At 52.3% G+C, this 22998-nt stretch overlaps 5 protein-coding genes across 5 annotated transcripts; 3 read left to right on the plus strand and 2 right to left on the minus strand.

Annotated features, from left to right (window-relative positions):
• Positions 1 to 3847: 3847 nt before the first annotated feature.
• On the plus strand, positions 3848 to 5647 carry MIMI_L696 (Uncharacterized protein; the record flags this gene model as incomplete). The annotated part of the gene is made up of 1 exon (XM_036634054.1): positions 3848 to 5647. The coding sequence occupies one exon, from the start codon at positions 3848 to 3850 to the stop codon at positions 5645 to 5647; it is 1800 nt and encodes a 599-aa protein (XP_036499030.1).
• A 255-nt stretch (positions 5648 to 5902) lies between these two features.
• CGCS363_v002206 (uncharacterized protein) lies at positions 5903 to 6982 on the minus strand (the record flags this gene model as incomplete). The annotated part of the gene is made up of 1 exon (XM_036634055.1): positions 5903 to 6982. The coding sequence occupies one exon, from the start codon at positions 6980 to 6982 to the stop codon at positions 5903 to 5905; it is 1080 nt and encodes a 359-aa protein (XP_036499027.1).
• Positions 6983 to 11454: 4472 nt separating this feature from the next.
• Positions 11455 to 12303, plus strand: CDH-1-7 (Cellobiose dehydrogenase; the record flags this gene model as incomplete). The annotated part of the gene is made up of 1 exon (XM_036634056.1): positions 11455 to 12303. One exon carries the CDS (start codon positions 11455 to 11457, stop codon positions 12301 to 12303), a length of 849 nt encoding a protein of 282 aa, XP_036499028.1.
• A 5328-nt stretch (positions 12304 to 17631) lies between these two features.
• CGCS363_v002208 (Choline monooxygenase) lies at positions 17632 to 18985 on the minus strand (the record flags this gene model as incomplete). Its single annotated transcript, XM_036634057.1, has 3 exons — positions 17632 to 18243; positions 18322 to 18617; positions 18676 to 18985. The coding sequence occupies 3 exons, from the start codon at positions 18983 to 18985 to the stop codon at positions 17632 to 17634; spliced, it is 1218 nt and encodes a 405-aa protein (XP_036499025.1).
• A 2811-nt stretch (positions 18986 to 21796) lies between these two features.
• CGCS363_v002209 (uncharacterized protein) lies at positions 21797 to 22501 on the plus strand (the record flags this gene model as incomplete). Its single annotated transcript, XM_036634058.1, has 2 exons — positions 21797 to 21935; positions 22014 to 22501. The coding sequence occupies 2 exons, from the start codon at positions 21797 to 21799 to the stop codon at positions 22499 to 22501; spliced, it is 627 nt and encodes a 208-aa protein (XP_036499026.1).
• Positions 22502 to 22998: the final 497 nt, after the last annotated feature.

Raw genomic sequence — 22998 nt, forward strand, 5'->3', positions numbered from 1 at the left:
GTCAAGGCTGACATTGATCTGTTTGTGGCGTAGTAACGTCCAAATTCCTATCAAAGCTGACCAGTCCTTAAAATGGTGAATTTGGCAGTGGCTCAAAGCTGTGGCCATCCCTCTCATGAATGTGAATTTCAAGGTGTAAATGCTGCTGGCCTACTATGTAGAAGACAAGACAACGGATTGGCCAATCATATAATCATGGCCTTTAGCGTATGCAGTTATAGTTTGTACTTGGTGCAAGCAAACATGATGCTTTCTTTAGTAAGGGCGGGCAAAGTGAGAGGGCTTTTCTTCGTGTCCTCCACCGGAAGGACCCGCTAGTCTGTCCAGTGTAGACTGTACATTCACCCGCATGTACTTGCCACGTGGTTGTCTAGATTCTGACTCTTCGCTGGTATTTGCTCTCTTTCTTTTAGTCCTCCAACGTTCTGGGGTCCTCATTTCGTTGAGCCTAACGGTGCCTGCTATAGCAACCGTCGGAGTGATATTCGCTTGTTTTCGTTCCCTTAGCTTCGAGTTTTCTTCCCTGACCACCTGGTTCTCAGCCTGCAGAGTGGGTACTATGCGGCCAAGCCGGCGAGCCTCACCCTCAGCAGCTTGATAGTTGGCTTTTAAGGCAGCATTCTCGTGGGCGAGTACATCGTTAGCCTCCCGCATCCTGCGTTCCCGCTCAACCAGGTCGTTCCACTCGTCGAGACCTATATGGCAGCAGTCGTGACGACAGCAGCGGTCGTTCTGGGCCGGCGGTGGCTGTTCATAGTGACGTGACCGAGAGCGCTTGAGGCTGACGTATTGCGTCCTACCGTCAGGGCTCGTTTCCACAAACCACCTTCGACTACGGGCGGCAGATGGCCTGTCTCGGCTGTCAGACGTCGGTTCCACCTTCGATCTTCCTGTCTGGGCGGCAGATGGCATGTCGCGGCTGTCAGACGTCGTTTCCACCTTCGATCTTCCAGCCCGGACGGCAGATAGCCTGTCTCGTATAACTTGATCTTGCTTCGAAAGGTCTTGTGATATCGTTCGATTCGATGGCTGGATCGGCAGGCTATGGCGGGCAGTGGCTGGTATGTTCTTCAAGAGAGATTGATCATTGAAACGCGGAACTCGGCCAAAGCTAGAGATCAAATCCCGCCTCACGTGGTCATGAGTGATCGGTAACATCTCGTCAAGTTATCACCTCTGAGTCTGTGGCCTCTCAACTTTCGAGCGGGTTCGGAAATGTGTCAGCGTGGCGGCTGGCAAGAATGCTGAATCAGTGTTTATGACAAGATGACCGATCGCTGGATTTTCATGCGCTGCGATGGGAGAGTGAAGAAAGCACAGATCATGACAAAACGCCGGTTGACTTCCTGACGTGGCTTATGGTCAGATGAGGAGGCTGTGCTTCGTCCGTGATTGGGCACCAACAACCACACTGATAATGAATCAGCCCAATGAGAGCCGAATCGTTCTGAAACATCTTGTCGAAGGTGATTGGATTCTGTCGTTCCATATCTCACGTGAGTTGGCATGCCCCATTCTCGACAAAACCACCTACACGGCTTTGAATGAGCTATCTACGGCAGTGTCAAAACGAATATTGAGGATCATGAGTGCTCGTCGATGTGAAAAATTGGAAAAAGGGCCAATTTGGCCGAGAGTGAATAATTGATTTTGCGAATCGTATCTACTGCACCTGCCTTGCTTTCTTCCGTGAATTCTGACTGGCGTACTTCCACCTGGTGAAGTCGTCGACAGGGCTCATCTTATGTCAGCATAATTGGATCAATAAGGGTCGGATCGCGTGAGCCCCTGTCGCTACGGTGACTGGGGTCTCGCATGGAGGTTCCAGAACAAGTGAAAATAACTCGGGACGATATCACAGCTTATCGGTGGACATCCGAGACGGGTGACACGGGGGACCCGGGGAAGGTTGGTCGCGATGCGCTAATCTTGGAGCAAGATTTGGAGGTGCAGACGGGGGGCTTCTTGGCAGGCATTGGACGACGCCTCGGGGGGTTCTTGGGGTGTCTCATGATTGACAACGGGGATCGCTTGCTGACAGGTCGAGGTGGCGGAACGTTGCGACGGACGTTGGGATGACTGGGCGATGACAGGTAGAGTTCACCACGGCCGTTGAGGAGATGCGGAGAGGGAGCGAATACGCAGCAGCAATACGAGGAGAGGGCATCATCAAATCATCAAGATTGAAAAAGAGGGCAGCCAATCCGGTGAGTTTGAATGCAAATGAGCAGTCACACAACCTGGAAAATTAGGTGCACGGCGTCCGGTCTCCGGGCGGAATGCGAGAGGAAGGAGCAAAAAGTCAGCAATGGGGACTGTTGGCTCCTTCATCCCGCCACTGGTCGCATTGTCTCAGGCGGAAGGGGCGTCGGTGACGTAGCGACCTGGGAAAGTGCGTGGAACGGGCTTGTAGCTGGCGGGGACGGATTAGGTAATTGCCTCCTGCTAGCCAGTGCCGGTCTCACCTTCCCGCCTGAGTCTCTGTCTCTGGCGCAGAAACAGTGGGAAGGAAGGAAGGGGGGCCGAAAGCGAAAGGAAGGCGGTGACCACTTTCCCATTTGGAGAGAGGCACCGTTCCACAATGTCACCGTCACCGGCCGTCCACTGATTGTCTGACTGACTGCAGTGCGCCTGCCAAATCACAGGCGGAAAGAAAAAAGGAAAGAACGAGACACAGCAGTTGGCAGGAACCCCTCTCCGGTTGACGGGTCCAGTGTCGCTGCTTCCCCTCCAAAATGCCCGCTCGTCCCCTGCCATTTTTCCAGAAATCCTGCCCATGACCCTTTTTTCCCACATGCACCGGATCCACTCTTCGTCCTGGTCTTTCCGATTCCCGACTGCTGTCTCCTGTTCCTGTTCCCGCAGCCTGCAACGTCGTCGTCGGCTCATGGAAGGCCCCGGACAATTTGCATCGTCGCCTCGCTAGTTCTTCGCCCGACGAATCATCGCGACCGGAACAGAATTGAAGGCTCCAGCCCGTCTGCCACCGAATTCCTGCATCGAACATCGAACATTCGATACCCACGGTTACGGCGCTGCGGTAGACACGACCTGCTTGTTCCCGGTCACCGACAGCGACACTGCACAGCACTGTGTAGTATCCGTACACCGACAAAAACGCCCACCTTTTGAGCCCTGACCGTGACAGTGAGACAGGCGACAGCGACTCACCTTGCTTCAGAGTCGGTGGCTGCATGCACCGCGACCCGACGGTGGAATTAAGGAATTCGCACCCCCGTCATGGTGATGCCACATGTCGCTACGGATCCATGTCTTTTCTCCCTCCCATCGCCTGAACGAGTCCCCCGACGCGCTGATCTGAGCTGAGACCAACCCAGCCGCGACCGTACCGTACGACGTATTTGGCACTCTGACAATTGCTACGCTACTGGACCGCCATCTGCAACTGCTGCCCTGCACACATACCCAACGCTACCCTGCCTGTCTGCTGCAAACCAACCACAAACACCACACCACCAACGACCGACGCAACAACGCCTCCCAGACCGACAGACACTGCGATTATTCCTGCGCATTCACCTTGCAACAAGGCTTCATTGATACTCGACCTTGACCCGTTCGCCGACCGCCTTCACCGACTCTTTTTTTTCCGGTTCTTCGTTCTCCCGATCGTACCCGAAGCCCCAGATCTCGTCTCTCGATAACCCGCCTTCATTCTTCAACTCGCCGACGGAAGGCAAACTTACCACCAAACCTATTCGAAAGCGCCCGCTGCACGACGACAGTCATATCTGCCGTCGACGTTCCGAGCCGATCTTTCAAACACGCCGCCGAAACGGCCAGCCTTCGTCACCTTCTTGCCCGACTGTCGCTCCAGCATGCTGCCATGGACCCTCCCGACCCCCTGCCGCTCCGTATAACGAGGAGCGCCTCCTCGTCCTCCTCTCTCCATTTCAAGCCACGCGACCGTAAACTTCACCTTTTGGTCGCCGCCACCGGCCCCCGCGACATATCATGGGCTCAAGCCCTCGTCGTGCGGCTCTCCAAGAGCTCTGCCATCGAGATGCGCGCCATCGTCGACGACACCGTCCCCCGATTGAGCCAGACCGTCATTACCATGCAGAACCGATCCATGTGTCCTCCCCTGCCTCCAGTGCGCGCCGCCGACACCGACGCCGACGATATAGAGTTTTACCGCCAGCAAGCCTTCGAACTGGTCGAGTGGGCCGATCTCATGGTTTTGGCCCCGATCGACGCGGATAACATTTCCAAGATGATGGCGGGCATTGCCGATACGTTCCTCCTCGAGGTACTGAGGGGGTGGGATACTGCCAAGAAGATCCTCCTGGTGCCCGGCATGAGCACACATATGTGGGAGAACCCCGTCACAAAACGGCAGCTCAACAAGATCAACAGCAAGTGGACTTGGATACGCGCCATGACCCCGATTCTGTGGCACTACGACGGATCACCGAAGAACCCGAAGCGGATTGTCAACTGGAATGGATTCAACGATGTGTTGGGCATCATCAAGAACCAGGCCGACCTCCTCGGCCTCGGGCGGGACGTCGACGTTGTCACTCACCTTGGGTACCTGGCGACTGGGGATCCGCGGGTCTACTCTAACTTGCCTCCCGAAATTTGGACCATCATTCTGGACTATGCTGGCGATTGGGAACTCGCGCAGGCCTTGGGAATCTTTACGAACCTACCAATGCCGCATCCTTGGACATTGCAGCCGAAAGATTCGCGAGATCCGATCAAGGTCTACGAGCACGAGCTAGAGTGGCTTGTCCTCACCTGCGACACGACCGCCATCTGCAAGAAGCTCCTCCAATCGCCACCTACACTGCACGACTTGCCCGCACTTGTGGTTGGGCTTCTCATCAAATTTTCACTCATCGACGTGCTCAAATGGATGGAGGCCAACCGCCCTGACCTCTTCAAGCACGCTTTCGATGGCAAAGTTCTCCCGACCAAGGCCTCGGCGTATTTTGGTCGCCCCGACGTCTTGGATTACTGGAAGGAGAGCAAATATTTTAGAGGCAAGCACCAACAGTCATATGATGCCGAAGCTGTGGACGGTGCTTCCAAAATGGGCTTTATCCAAGTACTTGACTGGTGGTGGCGACACTCCGGTTTGCCTCTGCGATTCACTGAAGCCGCCTTGGAGCAAGCCAGCGGAAAGGGACATCTGCTGGTCCTTGAATGGTGGAGGGATGCTGCGGCGCAGGATGAAAGAATCGTGCTACGTCCCGGCAAAGCTCTGCTGTGGGCTGCTCAGCACGGCCAGGTTGATGTCATCAAATGGTGGATGGCTTCTGGCATTCCCATCGCCCACGGCGACGGTGTAGCAAAGATTGCCTCGCGGTGGGGCCAGGTCGGCGTCCTCGAGCTTTGGCGCAAGCTCAAGGGTGACGACAAACTTACATTCGACGGCGAGGTGCTCGTCCAACCCACGATTCACCAGCACATCGGCGTGCTGGAGTGGTGGCGCAAGTTCGCATACGGCGAACTGGACGGCATGGAAGGAAGGAAACAACGCGTCGAATACCGAACGTGCGATATCGAGGAAGCTTTGGAGGACAGCATCGGCGACCAGGAGCCGGTGCGTAAATGGTGGGCCAGCAACGGGCTCAATCTCGGACTCCGCAATGTTGAATGGATGCGGGCCAGGTGTTTGTAGGACTATTCTCTGTTTTCGGGACACATTCACAGGCGCAGGCGGCATTGCTTTTGGTAGCACTGACACGGCGCCCTTGCATTGAAACCGGCACACAAAAAAGTTTGGCGTTCCGGACCTAAGGCTGGATGTCTGGCGTTGGCAGCATGCGTGATGAACGTGAGGGTATTACATTCTTATTATAGATTGATTGGTCTTTGGTCGAATCATGACATCTCGTTACACATATCCCCAGGAATGATTCCTTTCCTACCATCTTCATATAATCAATGGCACAGCAGCCAACAGTCCAGCAACCAAGATGACGCCGTCGACACCCATCGCAGCTGCACCAGCCGTACTGCCACCCGCGGTTGTTGCTGCCGTCGGCGCAGCATTCGTTAGTGTCGCCCTGGTGCTGGTGCTGGTGCTGGCGCCGCTGGCAATAGCCCGCGTAGAGGTGGTGCTCGTATCATCGTCACCACCGCCCAACACCGTAGTACTCGGGGAATCGTCAAAGGTAGTCGTAGCAGACCGAAGCCGCGTCGTCGCAATCAACCTCGTCGAAGTAGTACTATCATCCCCTCCACCACCACCACCGCCTCCACCACCACCATTCGGACCGTTGCACTTCTTGTTGCCCGCGCATGTCTGCCCCGAGAAGCAGTAGTAGGTATTGCAGCACGTCTGGCCGGAGGGCATACATCCCGCTCCGCATACCGTCTGTCCCGCCGCACATTGGCTCCCGCCTCCTCCTCCACCTCCGGATCCTTTGTTGCACTTCTTATCACCGGCGCAGGTCTCCCCGGCATCGCAGAAGTACGAGCCACAACACACCTGACCCGTCGGCATGCATCCCGTCCCGCACGCCGTCTGCCCGCTCGCACACTGCCCCCCACCCCCTCCCCCTCCACTCCCTTTTGAACAGAACCCGTCAGAAGTACACGTCTCCCCGGCATCACAATACCCGCCATCAGAGCAACACACCGTGCCGGAGGGGATACAGAAGCCGTTGCAGAGGACTTTACCCGACGAACACCCGGACGGGGCGCCGGAGCACGTCTTGCCGATGGGGCAGCAGCCGCCGGAGACGCAGACCTTGGTGGCCTCGCAGTAGCCGCCGCTGCCGGTGTTGCAGCAGGTGCCGAGGGTGGGGATGCATTTGCCGTCGCAGGGTTTGTAGCCGATGTCGCAGGTGGAGGCGACGGCGCCGAGGGAGATGGCGGAGGAGCCGAGGCCGCCTGGGAGGAGGAAGGGGTTGGACGCGGAGGAGGAGGATTGGGAGCCGAGGTAGGGGGAGGAGGAGTCGGCGAGGGCGAGGGCGAGGCCCGTTGATAGGAGGAGGGAGTTGAGTAGCATGATGGTGGTGGTGGTGAGGAGGCCTTGGGAGGGGAGGTATGCGGGAGGGGAAGGAGGTATATATATCTGATGGTGGAAGAGATCGAGCTATCGTACTTACAACGATGTTAAACAGCAAGCTTTAAGATGAACGATACCCCTGGGCCCCTTGCGTTGGAAATTAGCCTACGTGGGCCGGGGGAGGTGAACGGGAGATTTCTGTGTGACCCCGGACGACGCTAGGAAACGCCATGAGGCGCGTTGATAGACGAGCTGGCTTCCTTTCGCGTTCGCGAGTGCGGTAGTAGGCGAGGTATCAGGCTGCCGGGGGTGACGGCTGGGCTGAGGGCTAGGGACGCAGGGTTGTTTGCCACATTGTAGCTTGTTTTCACGAGGTTTGTTTGACATGATGCGGTGTTGCCTTCTTTAACTGAGGTTGTCTTCCAGGGACCAGTCTACATGTAAGGAAAGGGCACAGGACAAGATACCGATTGAATGTGCGTTGCGAATGTAAGCACCGCATATCTCGACGTTTCTTTCCTACCTTCAATCCTCAGCACACATCACGGCACTTCTTCAAGGCAGAAACATCCAAAGCTGAAGCCAAGAAAGCCCCGCCAAGAAATGATAAGCAGTCCATCCCAGCAACAGGCCTCAGCTCACTCAACCCGTTACAACCAGCCCAGCCTGCCCTCTCCCAAGCCGGGCGATTTAAGCGACCGACAGCCTTCATCTCGTTACGCTTATCCTGGCCCGGACGAACCTTAGCCCCGAATGCTTATTTTGCATTCGTGTGGTGAAGAAAAGCATGGTTTTGGAGAGGGGAAGTGATGGACGCCCCTAACGGCGACGGCGCGTGCGGCTGAGGGTCGCGGACGAATTAGACGGCAGGAAAGAGATGAGAGGCGCTCGTTAGCGGCGTTTGATGGGCGATTGGACCCTTATCGACATCGCGGGGCGAGGAGAACTGCGGCTGAGCTGGTGTTTATTCGGTGATTAGATGAGGTTAGCTGGGGAGAAGAGTTAAGCTTGATTTGACGAGAGGATGGTCGACGGGATGTGTGGTGAGGGTTTATCGAGACGGGGTGGGAGGGTATGTGTTGGCACTTGGCACGGCTGGGACTGGGAGTTGGTAAGGCGGGATTGAGTCATGCCGTCCAGATCAAATTTTGATAGACGGTGACGGATGGCTGGGCGTTTTCGTGGTGGTGTAAGGCTGATTTTGCGTTGTGGGATGGGTCGTGGTGTCTGAGATCTTGGGGTTGTGGTGGGAGACACGAGGAAGGTTGCTTGCGCAGGGGTTGAGATGGGCGTGATGCCTTACACAGTGGCGTCTTTGAGTTGAGTCGCTCAAATTTGAGGTCAGAGCAGGAAGAGCCGTGTCTTTGCAGTCTGCGATGCGAGGTATTCCGGGGAAGCACAAGGCAGGGGCCGGTGTAAGACGGCGTCCCACTTTTCACTCCGGCCGGCTTCCAATTGCGAGCCCTCTCAGCAGCGCGCCGTTGCGGGGTCTCAACCCGGCCCCACAACACAAATTTTCCAAAAGCAGAATCTGGTATGTCCATTCAGAGAGGGAAAACCATGAACTAGAACAAAAACAAACACAACGCCTCGAGACCGAAAGCGCAAAAAGTGATTCGACGTTGGCCTGATTCGAACAGACGCTCCCGAAGGAACAAGATTTCTAGTCTTGCGCATTAGACCACTCTGCCACAACGCCTCAATCTAATGAGCCCGCTTTGAGGCGGGGATGATGAGGATGGCGGTGTGCTAGGTCATGTGCTGTCAGTCTGGACCCTCCACGATGCGGATCCCGTAAACAATGTGGACAACGGCAGAAGGACCCTCTCCGTAATACTAATTACATTCTCAAAAGCTGCTTGCTGTATACGCCAAGGCCTCAGAAAGCACAATTGAGAGCCTAAGAGTTTGCCATTCGGGTCGATGATGATGATAGGATCACAGCAACAATAGTATTATCTCATACGTAGTGCTCCGCCCGAATAGCACAACTCGTTCACAAATACTGTGGAATTGAAATGACGATAAAGTAGCCAGTAGCATTCAATCATCCAAATATTAACTGAGCAAGCAGACTGGAGTTTTATTTTGGTGACGAGTGAAGTCACTCCCTCTGCTTTCATTGTACGGCATACCAGCTTTCACTCCGAGGAAAAACTAAGCGGTTCTTCGTTGAATCAATAAAAAAGAGTGTTTGATGGTTGGTTCTGCTAAAGGGGGCAATACTCCTCCCTCGTCGTGACTCTAGTTGAGACTGGCAGGCCCTGAGATGTCGTCTCATCAAACGGAAGGCTCCTATCCGTTCTACGTGTAGATGTCCAATAGAAACCCGCATAAGCCCCATAGTCGCGCGAGGCTGTGTCAATCCCCTAGCCTCATAAAAGTGTTGCGCGGAATCAACCTACATACATCAATCGTCTGAGAAATGCGAATCCAGGCTTCTTCCGTTCAAACATGGAAGACCAATCGTTGGCACGTCTATGGCCATGAAAATATACTAATTCTAGATTGATTTGACTCACTGTATGTTAATCTGTCTTTAGGTGCGGGCAACGATACCTCAAGTAGTCTCAACCCGGTCGAGGCCGCATACAGCGTGTGAGAAGATGTAGCAGATCGCACACCATCGTTCTGACCTTTGACATGAAACCATCTCACGCGAAGGGACTGATCACTGATTTCATTAGATTTCAATCCATCAACCTACGGAGTCGTCTCCCCTTGGCCTTGTGCTGGGCTGTCTTTGAACATGCCTCCTGCGCCTTGCAAAGAGGCCTCATCGTATTATCAATCACACACGTAGGTCACGCTCCACAAACATCGCTACCAGCGTGCCTCAATACCGAATACAACCCCCAAAATGCTTGGCCAGACCAAAGACACCTAGTAACGAATCCGAAATACCCGAGTCGTCCGCGCCAAGATCGACAGAACGTCCAATCCCAGCGACGACGGGCAAGAACAGTCGAGTGGTGTGCCCTCTCACCCCTGAGCCGATCAGACGAACGGGGCAACCCCAGCCTGCGCGAGGGGAACTCCAGCCGACAGGGCACCTAACCACGAACCCCCTGTTCCTCCCAGCAGCGCTGGCAGCACCCAACGATAGCGGTTGAGATGACATGGGACCCGATCCCATTGGACAGCCCTAAACGTCGCGACCCTCATTTCAAACGCGGCTGCTTTTATTTTTATCTTTATTCTTGTTCCTGTCGGGTGCCCTTTTCAATCCCGTTCCATCCCCGAAGGTGGCCGGACGGTCTCTGGCGGAACGCTATTCTTAGGCCCGGAGATCTTTGAATAGTTTATTCCCCCGCTGGCGGGGGTGTTGGTGGAACTTTACCGAGTTTCTGCGACCTGAAGGGGTAAGAGGGCACGCGAGCACGCTGCCGCTCATTGAACGCAGGGCTGCCTCCGTGATGCGTTGTCGATGAAAGTGGAAAATATGCCATATGATGGACGGTTGATGTTCTCAAGTTGCATCTTCCGTTGCCAAGACTCAATGTCAAAAACTCACAAGTCGACGCGATCCCGAAAGCTTGGCGCAACTGTTGGACTTCAAGCCTCCAAGCCTGGGCAGTTCCAGTCGACGTGTTTGGCGATCTTGGCGGGGGCTTCACGTGGAAATCTCAAGATGGGGGCCATAACTCTCTCAATTATGATGCAACTCAAGAAACCCTAGCCTTCACAAGTTGTTGCATCTCTTGCCGACGCGGGTGGAAGTTCTCTTGAAACCCAACCTAGTGTCAATTACCCGCGGAGTCTCGCAGCTCGACCTCGGAACCAGACTAAGAAGAGGACCACAACGAATAGCCTGCATCCGCATTTCCAACAGATAATCTGATCCATCATCCTCCGCCTCGTGTTGAAGCTATTCGCGATTTTTCACGTCATGAAACAGCAAGGGGTTCAGGACCGACCCCGTCCAATTGGCTGCGCACCGCCGTTGATGCGCGACCAGCCCCCACCCCAGGCAATTCGAAACGACTCAGCTGTCAGACACCTTGACATGAAGTGTGTCGCCAAAACCTGCCGCACCACCCTCTCTCTTTGGTCCGTTTATTAATAGCAGCCGAGAAAATCCCCCGGATTTCCTCGCCAAAGTTAGCCAACTTCCCACCGAACGGGGGCCGGTTGCAGTTTTCATTATCTGATGGCTGTTTGGGTAGATGCTAATCTAAGCCCAAACATGGCCTCACCAAGCCGGTCTTTGGGCGGGAATGAGACGAAGCTGTCACATCGCGATGGCTTCTTGGCAAAAATTGAGATGAGGGGTAGATAGACCTTACAGACTTTGAGTTGATAAATAGTGATGGAGATCTCGCGGTCTTTGGTTTCGTGTAGAGTCTCCAGCCCCCCAGCGCCTTCGTTCTCGCATCGTTAGATTCGTTTCGTTCCAGCGCGGGCCGCCGACTTTTCAATTGTAATCATTCAATTCTAGACAGAGGCTCTATCACATACCCACTCAACCCAACATGGCATCACAAACACTCCCCCTCCGATCCCGCCTCCTCTCTTCAAAACTGTTCATCTTTGCCCTCTTCTTCTTCTCCATCGTCACAATCACCTTGGCAGGCGACGATGCCACTTCAACCCCCGCTCAACAGAGCGCTCCGTTCGTGGACCAGGCCACCGGCCTGAACATGGAGCGCTTCTTCGGTGCTCGAACATCCTTCGCCTTCGCCATGGCCCTCCCGGAGCAAAACGGGACTGCCGGAGCCGGGTCCTTCATAGGGCAACTCTCCTTCCCTCTCGTCAACGGCGTCGGATGGGGCGCCATGGGTTTGACCGGCGAAATGGAGGGCAACTTCATCCTGGCGGCGTGGCCGGATGGTGCCGGGGGCGTGATGGCCTCGTTCCGACAGGCAACCGACGAAGATAACCCGCCCGAAGTCAAGGGCAACTTTGCCGTTCGGCCCATCGCTGAAGGTGTTTCTGTCAACGCCACATCTCTCACGTACACCTTCCTCTGCGAAAACTGCCTCGATACAACATTGGGACTGGGCCCGGAGGCCACGAATGCGAACGCGGTCATGGGATGGGCGCTGTCTGAGAAGGCAGTCAGGAACCCGAGCGATCCCGGGGCGAATCTGGGATTTCACGAGCGTGGGTTTGGACCGTTTACCGCGAGGTTGGGGAATGCAAGGACGGCGCAGTTTGCGGCGGTAGCTGCGACTGCTGGGCAGCCGGTAGCAGGCTCGGCCAAGGCGGTGGCTGCAACGCCAAATGCTTTCAAGGATGGTGGCGATGACGACGATGATGATAAGAAGAAGGGTGGTAGTGGCGGTGGTGGAAAGAAGGATGATGATGACGATGATGACTGAGAGTCTAGAACATGTAGATTTGACAGACAATCAAACATCATGCTACCTCCATGGCTACAAGCCAAACTTGCATGACCGTGAGAATGAGTGATATAACTTGGACACCAGACGTGACTCTGGGCGACAATACCTTGTCGCAAGTAACACGGGAGTAAATCAACCCCAGCCGCGACCTACGGAAATACCTATCGCCTACTTTCTTCGCATATACACTGCTACCATCAATTTTGAAATATTTGATTCAAAGTCAACATAAATTTTCAAGGTAGTCAGCAAACGCACGGGCTTGAAGAAACTTAGGTAGAAGTTCGGGGGATGTAGCAGGCATCTGCCATGGACCAACCGAGAATCCGTCTCGGGTAACATACAGGATTCGGACGGAAGAGAGCAGCTTTCGTAAGATATAGTGACGCTAGTGATCAATATTTAAACTGAAAAGGGCAGGCAGACGTCAGATCGCACATCTTTCTCGCATTTAGGCCACGAGTTGACAGAAGGCTGACGAATGAGTGGCCGGAGATTTTCGAGATGTGACTTATCAGTCACTCAGACCCGAAGCCTGCTGCAATGTTCTCCTCTTGGCGTTTCTGGGCGCATTATTCGTCATGTCCCTTCCAAAAGGGCTGCGTGGGTTGGCAGTGATTGACAGGATCCGCGTTCGTTTCTTGCACGTCCGTAGCCTGATGGGCTTTATCTAAGAGACTGCCGCAACCCAGCTGGTTGACGTTAAATCATTTCATCACCTGTCACCTTTTTCACGTGAAGCCATGTCAAGTCATGGTTCTTCAAATTCTGGAGGACATTCTGAGAGAAACCGTCCTCCTAGAATTGATCCGTCGGGGCTGCTACAGGTTCAGACTGTCTCCGATGATGTCGGAAGAGACGATGGCAACATAACGTCTCCTATTTTTGAAGACATAATAAATTGGAGGGTTGGTAAATCAGTTATTGGTCAAGAAACGTTCACTGATAGAGCTACAGAAAGGGAATGTCCCGGACGAAGCGCAGCACGAATATGAGGAGACGCCCTTGCACAAACTGATCAACACGGCAGCTGATGATCTGTCCGCGTTGAGGGATCTAGATGAAAACTTGGAAGAATGGAAGCCCTTGATCAACATTCGCTGCACGGATACCAAGGAAACCGCTCTTCTACTCGCCACTTGGAAGGAGTTTGAAGGCGTGACTGCCAAGCTTCTCCAAGAAGGAGCCGACCCTGAGCTCGAGGATGACTCCGGGTGGTTGCCTTTGCAAGCAGCCTGTGATGTTGGCAACGAGACGATTATTGAAGCATTGTTGAGCGCCGGAGCTGATGCTGCCAAGAGAGGTCACGATGGACTATATCCCCTCGATGGAGCTGTCAGATGGCCCCTGAAATCCCAGTTGATGAGACAGCTCCTTAAGCCGCATGAACAGTCCATCAACGAGGTCTACAAGGAGTCTGAATGGCCGCTGCTTAATAAGGCTGTGTATCATGGCACTGAAAGTGCCGTTGACCTCCTGCTAGAAGTCGGTGCGAGCCTCAGCATGGTGGACTTTGAGAAATGGACACCTTTGATGACAGCAATTCGACGGAACTACCCCAGAATTGTGGCAAAACTGCTCCGAAATTTGGTAGGGCAAGCCCCAAAGGATATTCAATCAGCTATCGATACGCCAGGTTTGGATGGAATTACGCCTATCATGCTCATTTGTGGTGGAATTCTGCTCGATGACGGCGCTGGCAACTCGTTGACGGCTTCGGATATCATTACAGAGCTGTTAAAGCTTGGTCCGGATATGAATGCGATCGACTTGGAAGAGAACACGGTACTGCATCACGCGATGAATGTTGCAGTACCACGGGACGAGGACCTCATCAAATGCCTGATTCAATTGATGAGACCGGAAAGAATCCTACAATCCAATATTCGTGGCGAGACAGCGTTCGACTCTTGCTTCGACGAGGACGAAGACTGTCCATTTTCTGAGAGCAGAGGTTTGGTACAATTCCTCATTGAACTTTTTGCTCGAGATCAAACACTTCAGCAGGCCGAGGAGCCACTGTGTTGGACTGTGTACCGCCTGGAGAGACACACCACTGCTTTGGCGCTTTTCAGCAAGTTGAAACAGGCCGGGAAGATACGAGGGAACTTTGATCCCCACGGATGCTCATTGGTTGAATGGGCAATTCACGCTCGTCTCTCCCGAGTGCTGCTGACTTATCTTAGATCGGTAGGGTTGAACAAAAAGGGCGATAAGGACAGCCCAGTCGGCGAGGACAGAGAACGGGGTTTGAATTTGGTTCGAAGGTTAACAGCAGAAACTCGAGCTTCACTGCCATGGCCGAGTGAGCCCGACCGGCAAAGACGGCAGGCGGAACAGAAATCATCTGACCAAAGCAGAGATGGAGATCCAGACCTGAAAGATCTGAAAGACTTGGAGGACATCCTAGACTATCTTTATCCGGAAAAGGCCGAGAGAAGAGCAAGCCCATGGGTCCTGTCGGAGCAAACTGAGCCTATGAAGGCAGCCTCCCAACGCTTCCGCGCCGCTATCATTCAAAATAACTTCTTCAAGTTCCGAAATGTGTACGAGATCTTGTACGACTCAGATCAGATGGAGAATGTGCGACAGACCGTTGAGAGACTCCAGAAGTTCGAGTACAACCCCGATCCGCACAAGCAAGCATCACCTCACGTCTCTGGTGTCAACTTCAGAGTTGGTCCGGATTTTACGTGGATACATCTACCGGCAAGCAATGTAAGTTACTCTTCGGGAGCATAAGCTGTCAGACGACATATTGATATCAGCTAGATTACATGGATGGAGGTGAGAGCCTTCTGACCTAGCCCGGAGTTGACACTCCACGCCTCCACAATGTTGCCGGATTGCTAAAAATTTGAATATAGGATGCCGTGAAGAAAATCCTTAAGCAAAAAGATTGCAAAGACGAAGCGGAGAAGGCTGCATCATTTCTGCGTAGCAGTTGGATCGAGATTCCAGACAGAACGTCAATGTCACGCTTCATGAGACCCCGTTATGTCGTCAAAGACAAAAGTCTTCCTACCGATTCGAAGGATCGACGTGTTGCAAAAGACATCAGCGATGAAGACATGGGCTGGCCTCGGTTCCAAGCCAACGAAGAGCGTCAATATGACACAGGCTTTTTTTCGCCAGTGGAGAACAGAAAAATGATGAGCTTAGGCGGAGGGTCAGATGGGGAGGTCTCAAGAAAAGAGGGGAAAGCCCCTAGAGTCTCGTTCATCGCCCCTCCGTCTGAGAGCATGATGATCGATCACCAAAGCGACGGCAAGAGTGAAGAAAGTATTAGTGCTTCAGCCATCTATGTAAGTGCGCATTGAATGCAGAAGTGCATTATCAATTCTGATGTGTTCCTAGATGCCCTTTCTATACTTTTCAATGTATCATGGAAGTGAAGGTGACCGACACTCCAGGGCGAGAACTGGTACGGAGCCACCGGACGAAGAGTCGGTTCTTGATGAGATCGGCCTGCGGCAAAGCCTCTTCACGGCGTACAAGGATTCAGTCATCCATCAACCAGCAACTCTAGATGAGTTTTATTACCACTTTGCGTCAGATAACGATTCGCGCAACGACAGAAATTTGCGCAATAATGATCAAGTCGTTACCAAATACTTGAAACCAAGAGACACAACAAAGCCGAAATACTGGCCCCTCTTGCGTGTGAGTCATGTTTGGATATGGATCATAGACGAAAGTATGTACCGCATGAGTCAACATGCATCTGAACCAGCTACTGACGCAGGTGTATCTCAGAATGGATCATAACCTCCACATCCTCCACCAGGAATGATGTCCAAGACAATCTCTTCACTAATATCCTTAAGCATCTTCAGAAACAAGTTAAGAATGGAAGCAGACGGATTGGACCATCATCGGCTACCGAAATGAGCAAAGTTATCGTGAATTATTGTATAGGAGCTTACGAGAGAAAGAGAAAGCGTTCAGTCACGACTAAAGGGCCTGTCAGCACCCAGGCAAATGCTCAGCAAAACGGGTTGCCCAAGGAAGAGCGATCTATCCGGCAGATATTCTCCGACTCCATCAACGAAATTGTAGGTAAAAACAGGCCCGTATGTTTCAAGTAGTATGGAAGTTTTGACGGAAATTTGCAGGGAAGAAAAGAGTCAAGCCTTTTCAACCAAGCATATGGTCACCATCGCTTATCCAGCAACCGAGAAGACAGCAAGAACAAGGGCAAATCCACAGAACAGACAATGGGTCATCTCAGCTCTACGCTTGGGAAGGTAGCGCGTCAATTGTGCGACATTAAGGACATCAGAGATGAGCTTAACATCCTGAAAACCGTGGCTACCTTCCAACGTAAAGTGCAGTATCAAATGGCAGGGCCCTCTGCGAACGGGGATCTTGAGACGGATTACATTCTTGGTGACATCAGGGAGATGGACAGATTCGCGGAGCAGACCCAAGAGGCAGTGAGTAATTTTTAACTACCTTCAAAAGTCAACATTGACAAGCGACGCATAGGTCAAGACCACTCTGACGCTTGTGGAGAGTGACATTGCCAACCTGCAAGGAATGGAAGCTGTGAAACAAGGCAAGATTTTCTTAATATTTACTCTGGTCACCGTGTGGTTTGTGAGTCGTTCTCCTGCGCAGAACATACATGAGACAGTCTTCCACTAACATATTAGTTCTGCAGCTCCCTCTCTCCTTCCTCACGTCACTCTTCGCGCTTGATGTAGCATCTTTCCTCACGGCACCTGCCTGGTCGCTGTACGTCATCTGTAAGTGGCCCCTTATTGCTCTATTCCGATACCCAAGCCACGTTGCTGACAGAATGATAGTCGTTGTGCCACTGGTATTTCTATTGGTAGCCATCGCCTACGTTTGGAAGCTGGAGATTGTCCAATACTACTCCAAGATGCAGCGCAACGCCACTAAAGAGTCTCAGGCAACAAACGCAACAATGGCCAAGTCAAGTGCACTGTCCCATCCGTCATTGGGGAGTCTGAGAAGACGAGGGAGAGCTGATGAGGAACATGGAGTGAGCTCGAGCAACGATGTGGGAAAGTGAGAGCGGGGTGAGTTTGATGAGCTGGACTTGAACTTTCACAGCCTGCCATGGGCGCCGTTGCGAACGCATGCAGCATGGAACGCAAAGAAATATGGCCAGTACCGCAACTATGTTTCATGATTTCACCGAATCCAAGCAGCTTCTTTGAAGATTTGTATTCCGATAAATGTGATCATTCTTCATTTCTCACTGGCCGGGGTTGTACTAAGCCGGAATGTATTTGAGGTGGTCTGTCTTGCATCCATAGAAGTACATGACCCCTCCTTTTATGCTGCAGCCTCTGCAGCGGCTCGACAAGCACATATATCCCCGCAGAACTTCTCCTCCACGTTAATGCTGGGGTGAATCTGAGTGTTCCTCCTGGCAGGATATATCTCAGCCCGAGCCTTCTTCTCAGCCTCCCAATGCTTTTCAAGGTTCTTCTTCAGTAGACACTTGAATGCCATGGTGCCAGACTCGCGCTTCGAGTGCAGGGGACCGTTGACAAAAACGTTGGTGACCAGATTCTTCTGGACGCCGTTCATGAGATGGAAGTCCTCGATTTCGATACCCTCGAAGAACTCTCCGGCGCGGTCGAAATGCTCTCGCGGTGAAATCTTGTTCCGATACACCTCGTACTCTGTGGTGACGGTGGTGGGTGTCTTGGGAACGACGCGCATGAGGAACCAGTACGGCGTGGACAGGTTCAGAGATGTGTTGGGGTAGTTGAATGTGAAGGCCCCGTTGCCGAAGAACTGAACGTCATCAGGCTTGATGTCATCCCTGTTAGGCGGGAAGTGTTCCATTCGCCCCTTGTTGGGTCCCTTCGTCTCCACTGAGTAGCGATCGAGATTGGTGATTTTGGTGATGCCAGGGTGGGATGCTTGACAGTGATAGCACTACGCGTATGTATCAGTATGAAAGTCTCTTTGAACGTGTCAGACCAATTGAGAGCATGCACAGCTGTGTTCGCTCACCTCGTTGTAGTTCTCGCCAACCAATTTCCAGTTGTAGTCGCCATTAGTGGTCCAGGTGCGCTCGTAAACATAGTCATCGAGGTTGAAATATTGGAAACGATCTTGCTCGTCGGTACCCTCGTTGAGCTCTTTCCATGGGATGGGGTTGTCTGAAGCATCAAAGTTGACCCGGATGAGACCGAGCTTGTCAATATGAGTGTGGATCGAGAAGAGGCTATAATCTTCCTTGCGAAAGTCATCAACCTCGTCGAACTTAGGAGCCTTTGCAAGCTTGCCAGAGAGACCGTAAGACCAGCCTGCGAAGCCACGATAAGAAGGTGTACCCGGAAGAAAGAGTCTTGTGGAGAAGCTCACCGTGGTAGCCGCAGCTTAGAATGAGCTTCTTGCCCTCACGGCCGTCTTTGTCCACGAGGATGGGGTAGGCACGGTGACGACAGACATTGTGGAATGCGTGAATCTCCCCCTGTCTGTCCTTGATGAGGAAGAAGTCGAAGCCAGCCATCTCAAAGCGAAGAAAGTTTCCTGCCTCTGGTAGGCGAGAGCGATGGGTCATCATCAGCCATTGCTTGGAAAATACGGCTCGCTTCTCGAAGTCGAAGAAGGCCGGCTCACGATACCAGGAGGCTGGCATGTTGCCCTCGGGGATCTTCAGAGGTACGGACATTTTGGATAGTGGATGAGCTGGAATAAGATTTAAGCAGAAGTGAGGTTGGGATGGTTTACAGGTTCAAGTATTTCCTTCGTGTGTTGTTGTGCAAGGAGAGGAAAGAGTTGCTAGGGACGCAAAGCACGGATGGATAGACGATTTTAATAATTCATGAACCTTCATTGATCGAACTCTTCCGAAGGCTGGACTACCGCCACGAGACGCCTTGAAAATACACTACATACGGTAAACCCGCTGATAACCTTCTTCAAATCACGGGGTGAGGGGTAGCGGGAGCTAGGATGAAATTGGACAATAAAGCTCAACCAAGACAGCTCCCCACGCAAGGTATGTGAGGATACATGAGTCCAGAGCATGAACGTATCACCGTAAAAGTTGTCGCGTTGTTTCAACTGACGGCACAACAATGTCAGACATGTTTTCCATATTTGACCATATGAGGACCTACGTTGAGGACGGCGTGTGGTAGCGTCACATAACAGCCGCCTTGCTGTAGTAATGGCTCGGATGTGAGTGTGCAGCTTCGCTGTTTAGAAACACGCCCTCGGTCTCAGGCTTCCTTCCTAATACAGCATTTCGCCTCAGAACCATGGGGATGACTTCTTTATCTCTCGATGGTCTCCCCGCATTTTCTAAAAGCGTCTTAGACCGTCGACATGGCTGATAATTGCAACCTGGCCATTGGCTACTGCAGTTTTACTAGATCCCAGCCAGTCTGACCCCGCATACAGCGCACGACCACTCTGGGATTGGCATTCTTAGCAGCGAACATAGGTGTATCTGCTGTATAACACCAATTGGATCTCTTCAGTCCGTAGTCTATCAACATGAGCTTTCAGACAGAGTGATGGTTATTAAGCAGGGACAATAGAGAAGATATGCTGAAACAAGCCCCTCCCGCGCGATTTAGATAGCTTCATGGTTTAAATCCGTTAGTTTAGACAGACAAATTCCCCAGATGCAACTGGTGTAAACGTGAACTGTTTTCATCCATGTCTCTCCATCTGTGAGATCACCAGCATATACCCGAAGACTGGTGGCGTTCAATTACAACCAGACCTTCATGCTTTCATGTTTGTGTTAGAGAAGAACCAGAATCGTCTTGAGGACGATAATCGGATAGACCAGACGCAGCCTCTTCATGTAGCATGTCCCCAACGACACCATAGCTTATCAAATATCAAGACTGACACCACCAATCCTTCATTTACCTGCTGTGTAAGACGATAAATGCGGTGAAAAGTAACATTGGCTCTGGCCTGTTCTATTTCATCTTCACCAATTCCATTTGTCCATAATGTGGCTGCATGAGTAACGATTGTTATTTCCTGCACCAATCCTGAATGTGTAGGGTGCCCGAGGGTGAGGCAGATCTCACATAATCTTGATTATGACCACCAGAGCTGTGAGAAACAACACCGCAAGTCCACGAAACCACATCGAAGATTCTACATAGCAGTAAGTAACAAGCTGACGTTATTACAGATGCCGTGACATAAGCTAAGGCGCGGCTCAAGCAAAGTACCTCGTGCAATTTATTGCCCAGTTGTGGAAGCTTCACTCGTTGATCGCCCCACCCTCCCGGTCGCAACTTGAAGATGAGTGCTGGAGTTTAGGCCGCTAAATAGGGCGAGTCGCTGGCTCGAATACACGTCCATGAACTACAATAGGTCCCTTATCGGGCGGAGTGAGGCTAGGCCGATCTCTCACGACCCGGCTATGATACATGATAGGGCTTCATCCCAGACATACGCCATTTTGTCGGTGATAAGAAGGCTCGACGCGGGTCTCCTAAACATATGAGCCTGCCCCGCATTCCCATTCGGGTAAGTAAAATGAGACCAGCCCGATAACACTGTGTGACAGCATCTGATTGCACACCACCCATCCTAGTTTCCCCCGCACCAACGGACGGCCCCCGTAGCCAATTGGCGCCGGAAAGCGGAGGCTTCGGGTATCTTGATCCCAGTTGCCAGGCTTCGTTTGAACGTCCGATGTGCAACTCCAAGGTCTACTTACAATCGTGGATCTCCTGTTTACTTCCCGATTTGATGGTGACAGGCTTTGAGCCGCGTTTGTGAGCACAGTAAGCAGCACGCAGAGGCAGAAAGGGACGACACAGTCTAGCTGTGAAGGACATGAGATGGCCCCACGAAAGCGTCCTTACCGCCCAAAAGTCAAAGGTGAGCCAACTTATTTGCCAGCTTCAGCGGTCAATCTTCCTCAAAATTTCGTAGAGCTAGCTTAAACTAAGATAAAATAATGCAGGGTGCTACGAATGCTCGAAACGTCGCGTCTCGTGCGACAGAAGGATACCCCGATGCATGAAGTGCAGCTCTCGGGGCTTGGACTGCAGCGGCACTGATGCAAATGTGAGAGTACGATTTGCCGATGGCGTCAACACACGCGGAAAATGGGCCGGCGAGACCATTGAAAGCCTATGTGAAAAGTATTGGCCTCATTTTCTTCTGCTTCCCAAAATTTGATAGTCAATACGTGCTCATTGCTGTATTTGTCAGGCGAGAAGAGTCGAAGAAGACGAAGGCAACCCAAACCCTATCTTCAGAGCAATATTCTGGAGAGCGAAACTTTGGAGATTTCCATTTGCAAGCGGGATGTTGGAGTCTGCAACCAAGGAGGGGCAATGCATCAACATCTTCGGATATAGGTGACGTGAGCGAAGGTGTTGATGCTCCAAGTCCAGCAAAGGTTTTAAAGTACACCAACACATATGTGGATCCCGTTTTCGATACTGAATCCAGAGGGTCCTTTGACCCATACGAGTTGCATAACTCGTACGAGAAAGAAATGTCATTGAATCGCCGGGACCATGCATCACCACCTGGTCCTCCTTTGATAGGCTTCGTCATTGGCCAAGATGACCAAGCTTTCAGGGGATACCTCATGGACGACATTCCTTCCTGGAAGAGAGAGCTGCTTTTGCACTGTAAGTAATGAAGCCCACTATCATCGCATATTCATAGCTCCAATCCTAAAGCCTTGCTGACTCTGCTGCCCTGAAAAGTCTCTGAACATATTGCTGGCGAGATGGTGGCCATCGATGGAAGTCACAATGGCTGGCGATACATCGTTCTTCCAATGGCCCATGCAGATGAGCTGGTAATGAACGCAGTGCTCGCCGTATCTGCCTTTCATAGAGATGGTATGAACACAGACTGCATTAGGTACTTAGAGACCAACACGAATGGGTTGCGATATTCCTCTCAACAACAGCATATCGGCCAAGAGCCTCCCCATAGTCCACAGGCCCTTTACAACCTAACCATTGACGGCCTGCGGCAGCGAAGCAACCTCGAGGGTTGCAGTTATGAAGCGAACCAAGCTATCTCGGTTGCGGTCCTTGTGCTACTCGTGGCGGCTATGGTGACCGGAACGGAAGATTATTCAACAATCCTCAGCATGTTGCACTCGGCAACCAATGTTCTTGGCGGCGAGCATAAGCTAGGGGCTACTGAACTAGGAGGTTTCCTAGTTCGTCAGGTGCGGAAGTAAGTGCTGTCGCCATTCATCTCCATCTTTGACTTGAGCTCGAATCGTGGCTACAATTCTTCCTCTGATTAACTTGACATAAACTGCGTTTCATACTTGTACAGATCGAACAAGAGCTGACTATGACATCAGAAACAGGGTGTACGCCGCACCATACATCAGCGAGCTGGCAGGGATTGAAACGCTGGCTTCCAAATCCCAGTGGGATCAGTATTTCGACTGTATTAGATATTGCTCTCAAGGTCAGGCTGGAGACTCGTCTATCGTTGCTACTGTCGCTCGCGTGATGCAACAAGCTCACGACATATACTTGCAAGGGGTAACAGGGAGCAATGCAGTCGCGCCAGATGCAAAAGATAAAATTGAGGCGTTCAAGGAGACTCTGGAGCAAATTCCAGAACACGAGCCGGGGACGCACGTTCTAGTCTGGGCAACGTTCCTGGCTGCGGCTGCCAGCTCATTGGAGAGTCATCGGGCCTTCTTTCGAAGATCGTTGCTGA

This window comes from Colletotrichum siamense, assembly GCF_013390195.1.
Source record: "Colletotrichum siamense strain Cg363 chromosome Unknown KSG_Cg363_contig02, whole genome shotgun sequence".
In the NCBI taxonomy this organism is placed as follows: domain Eukaryota; kingdom Fungi; phylum Ascomycota; class Sordariomycetes; order Glomerellales; family Glomerellaceae; genus Colletotrichum; species Colletotrichum siamense.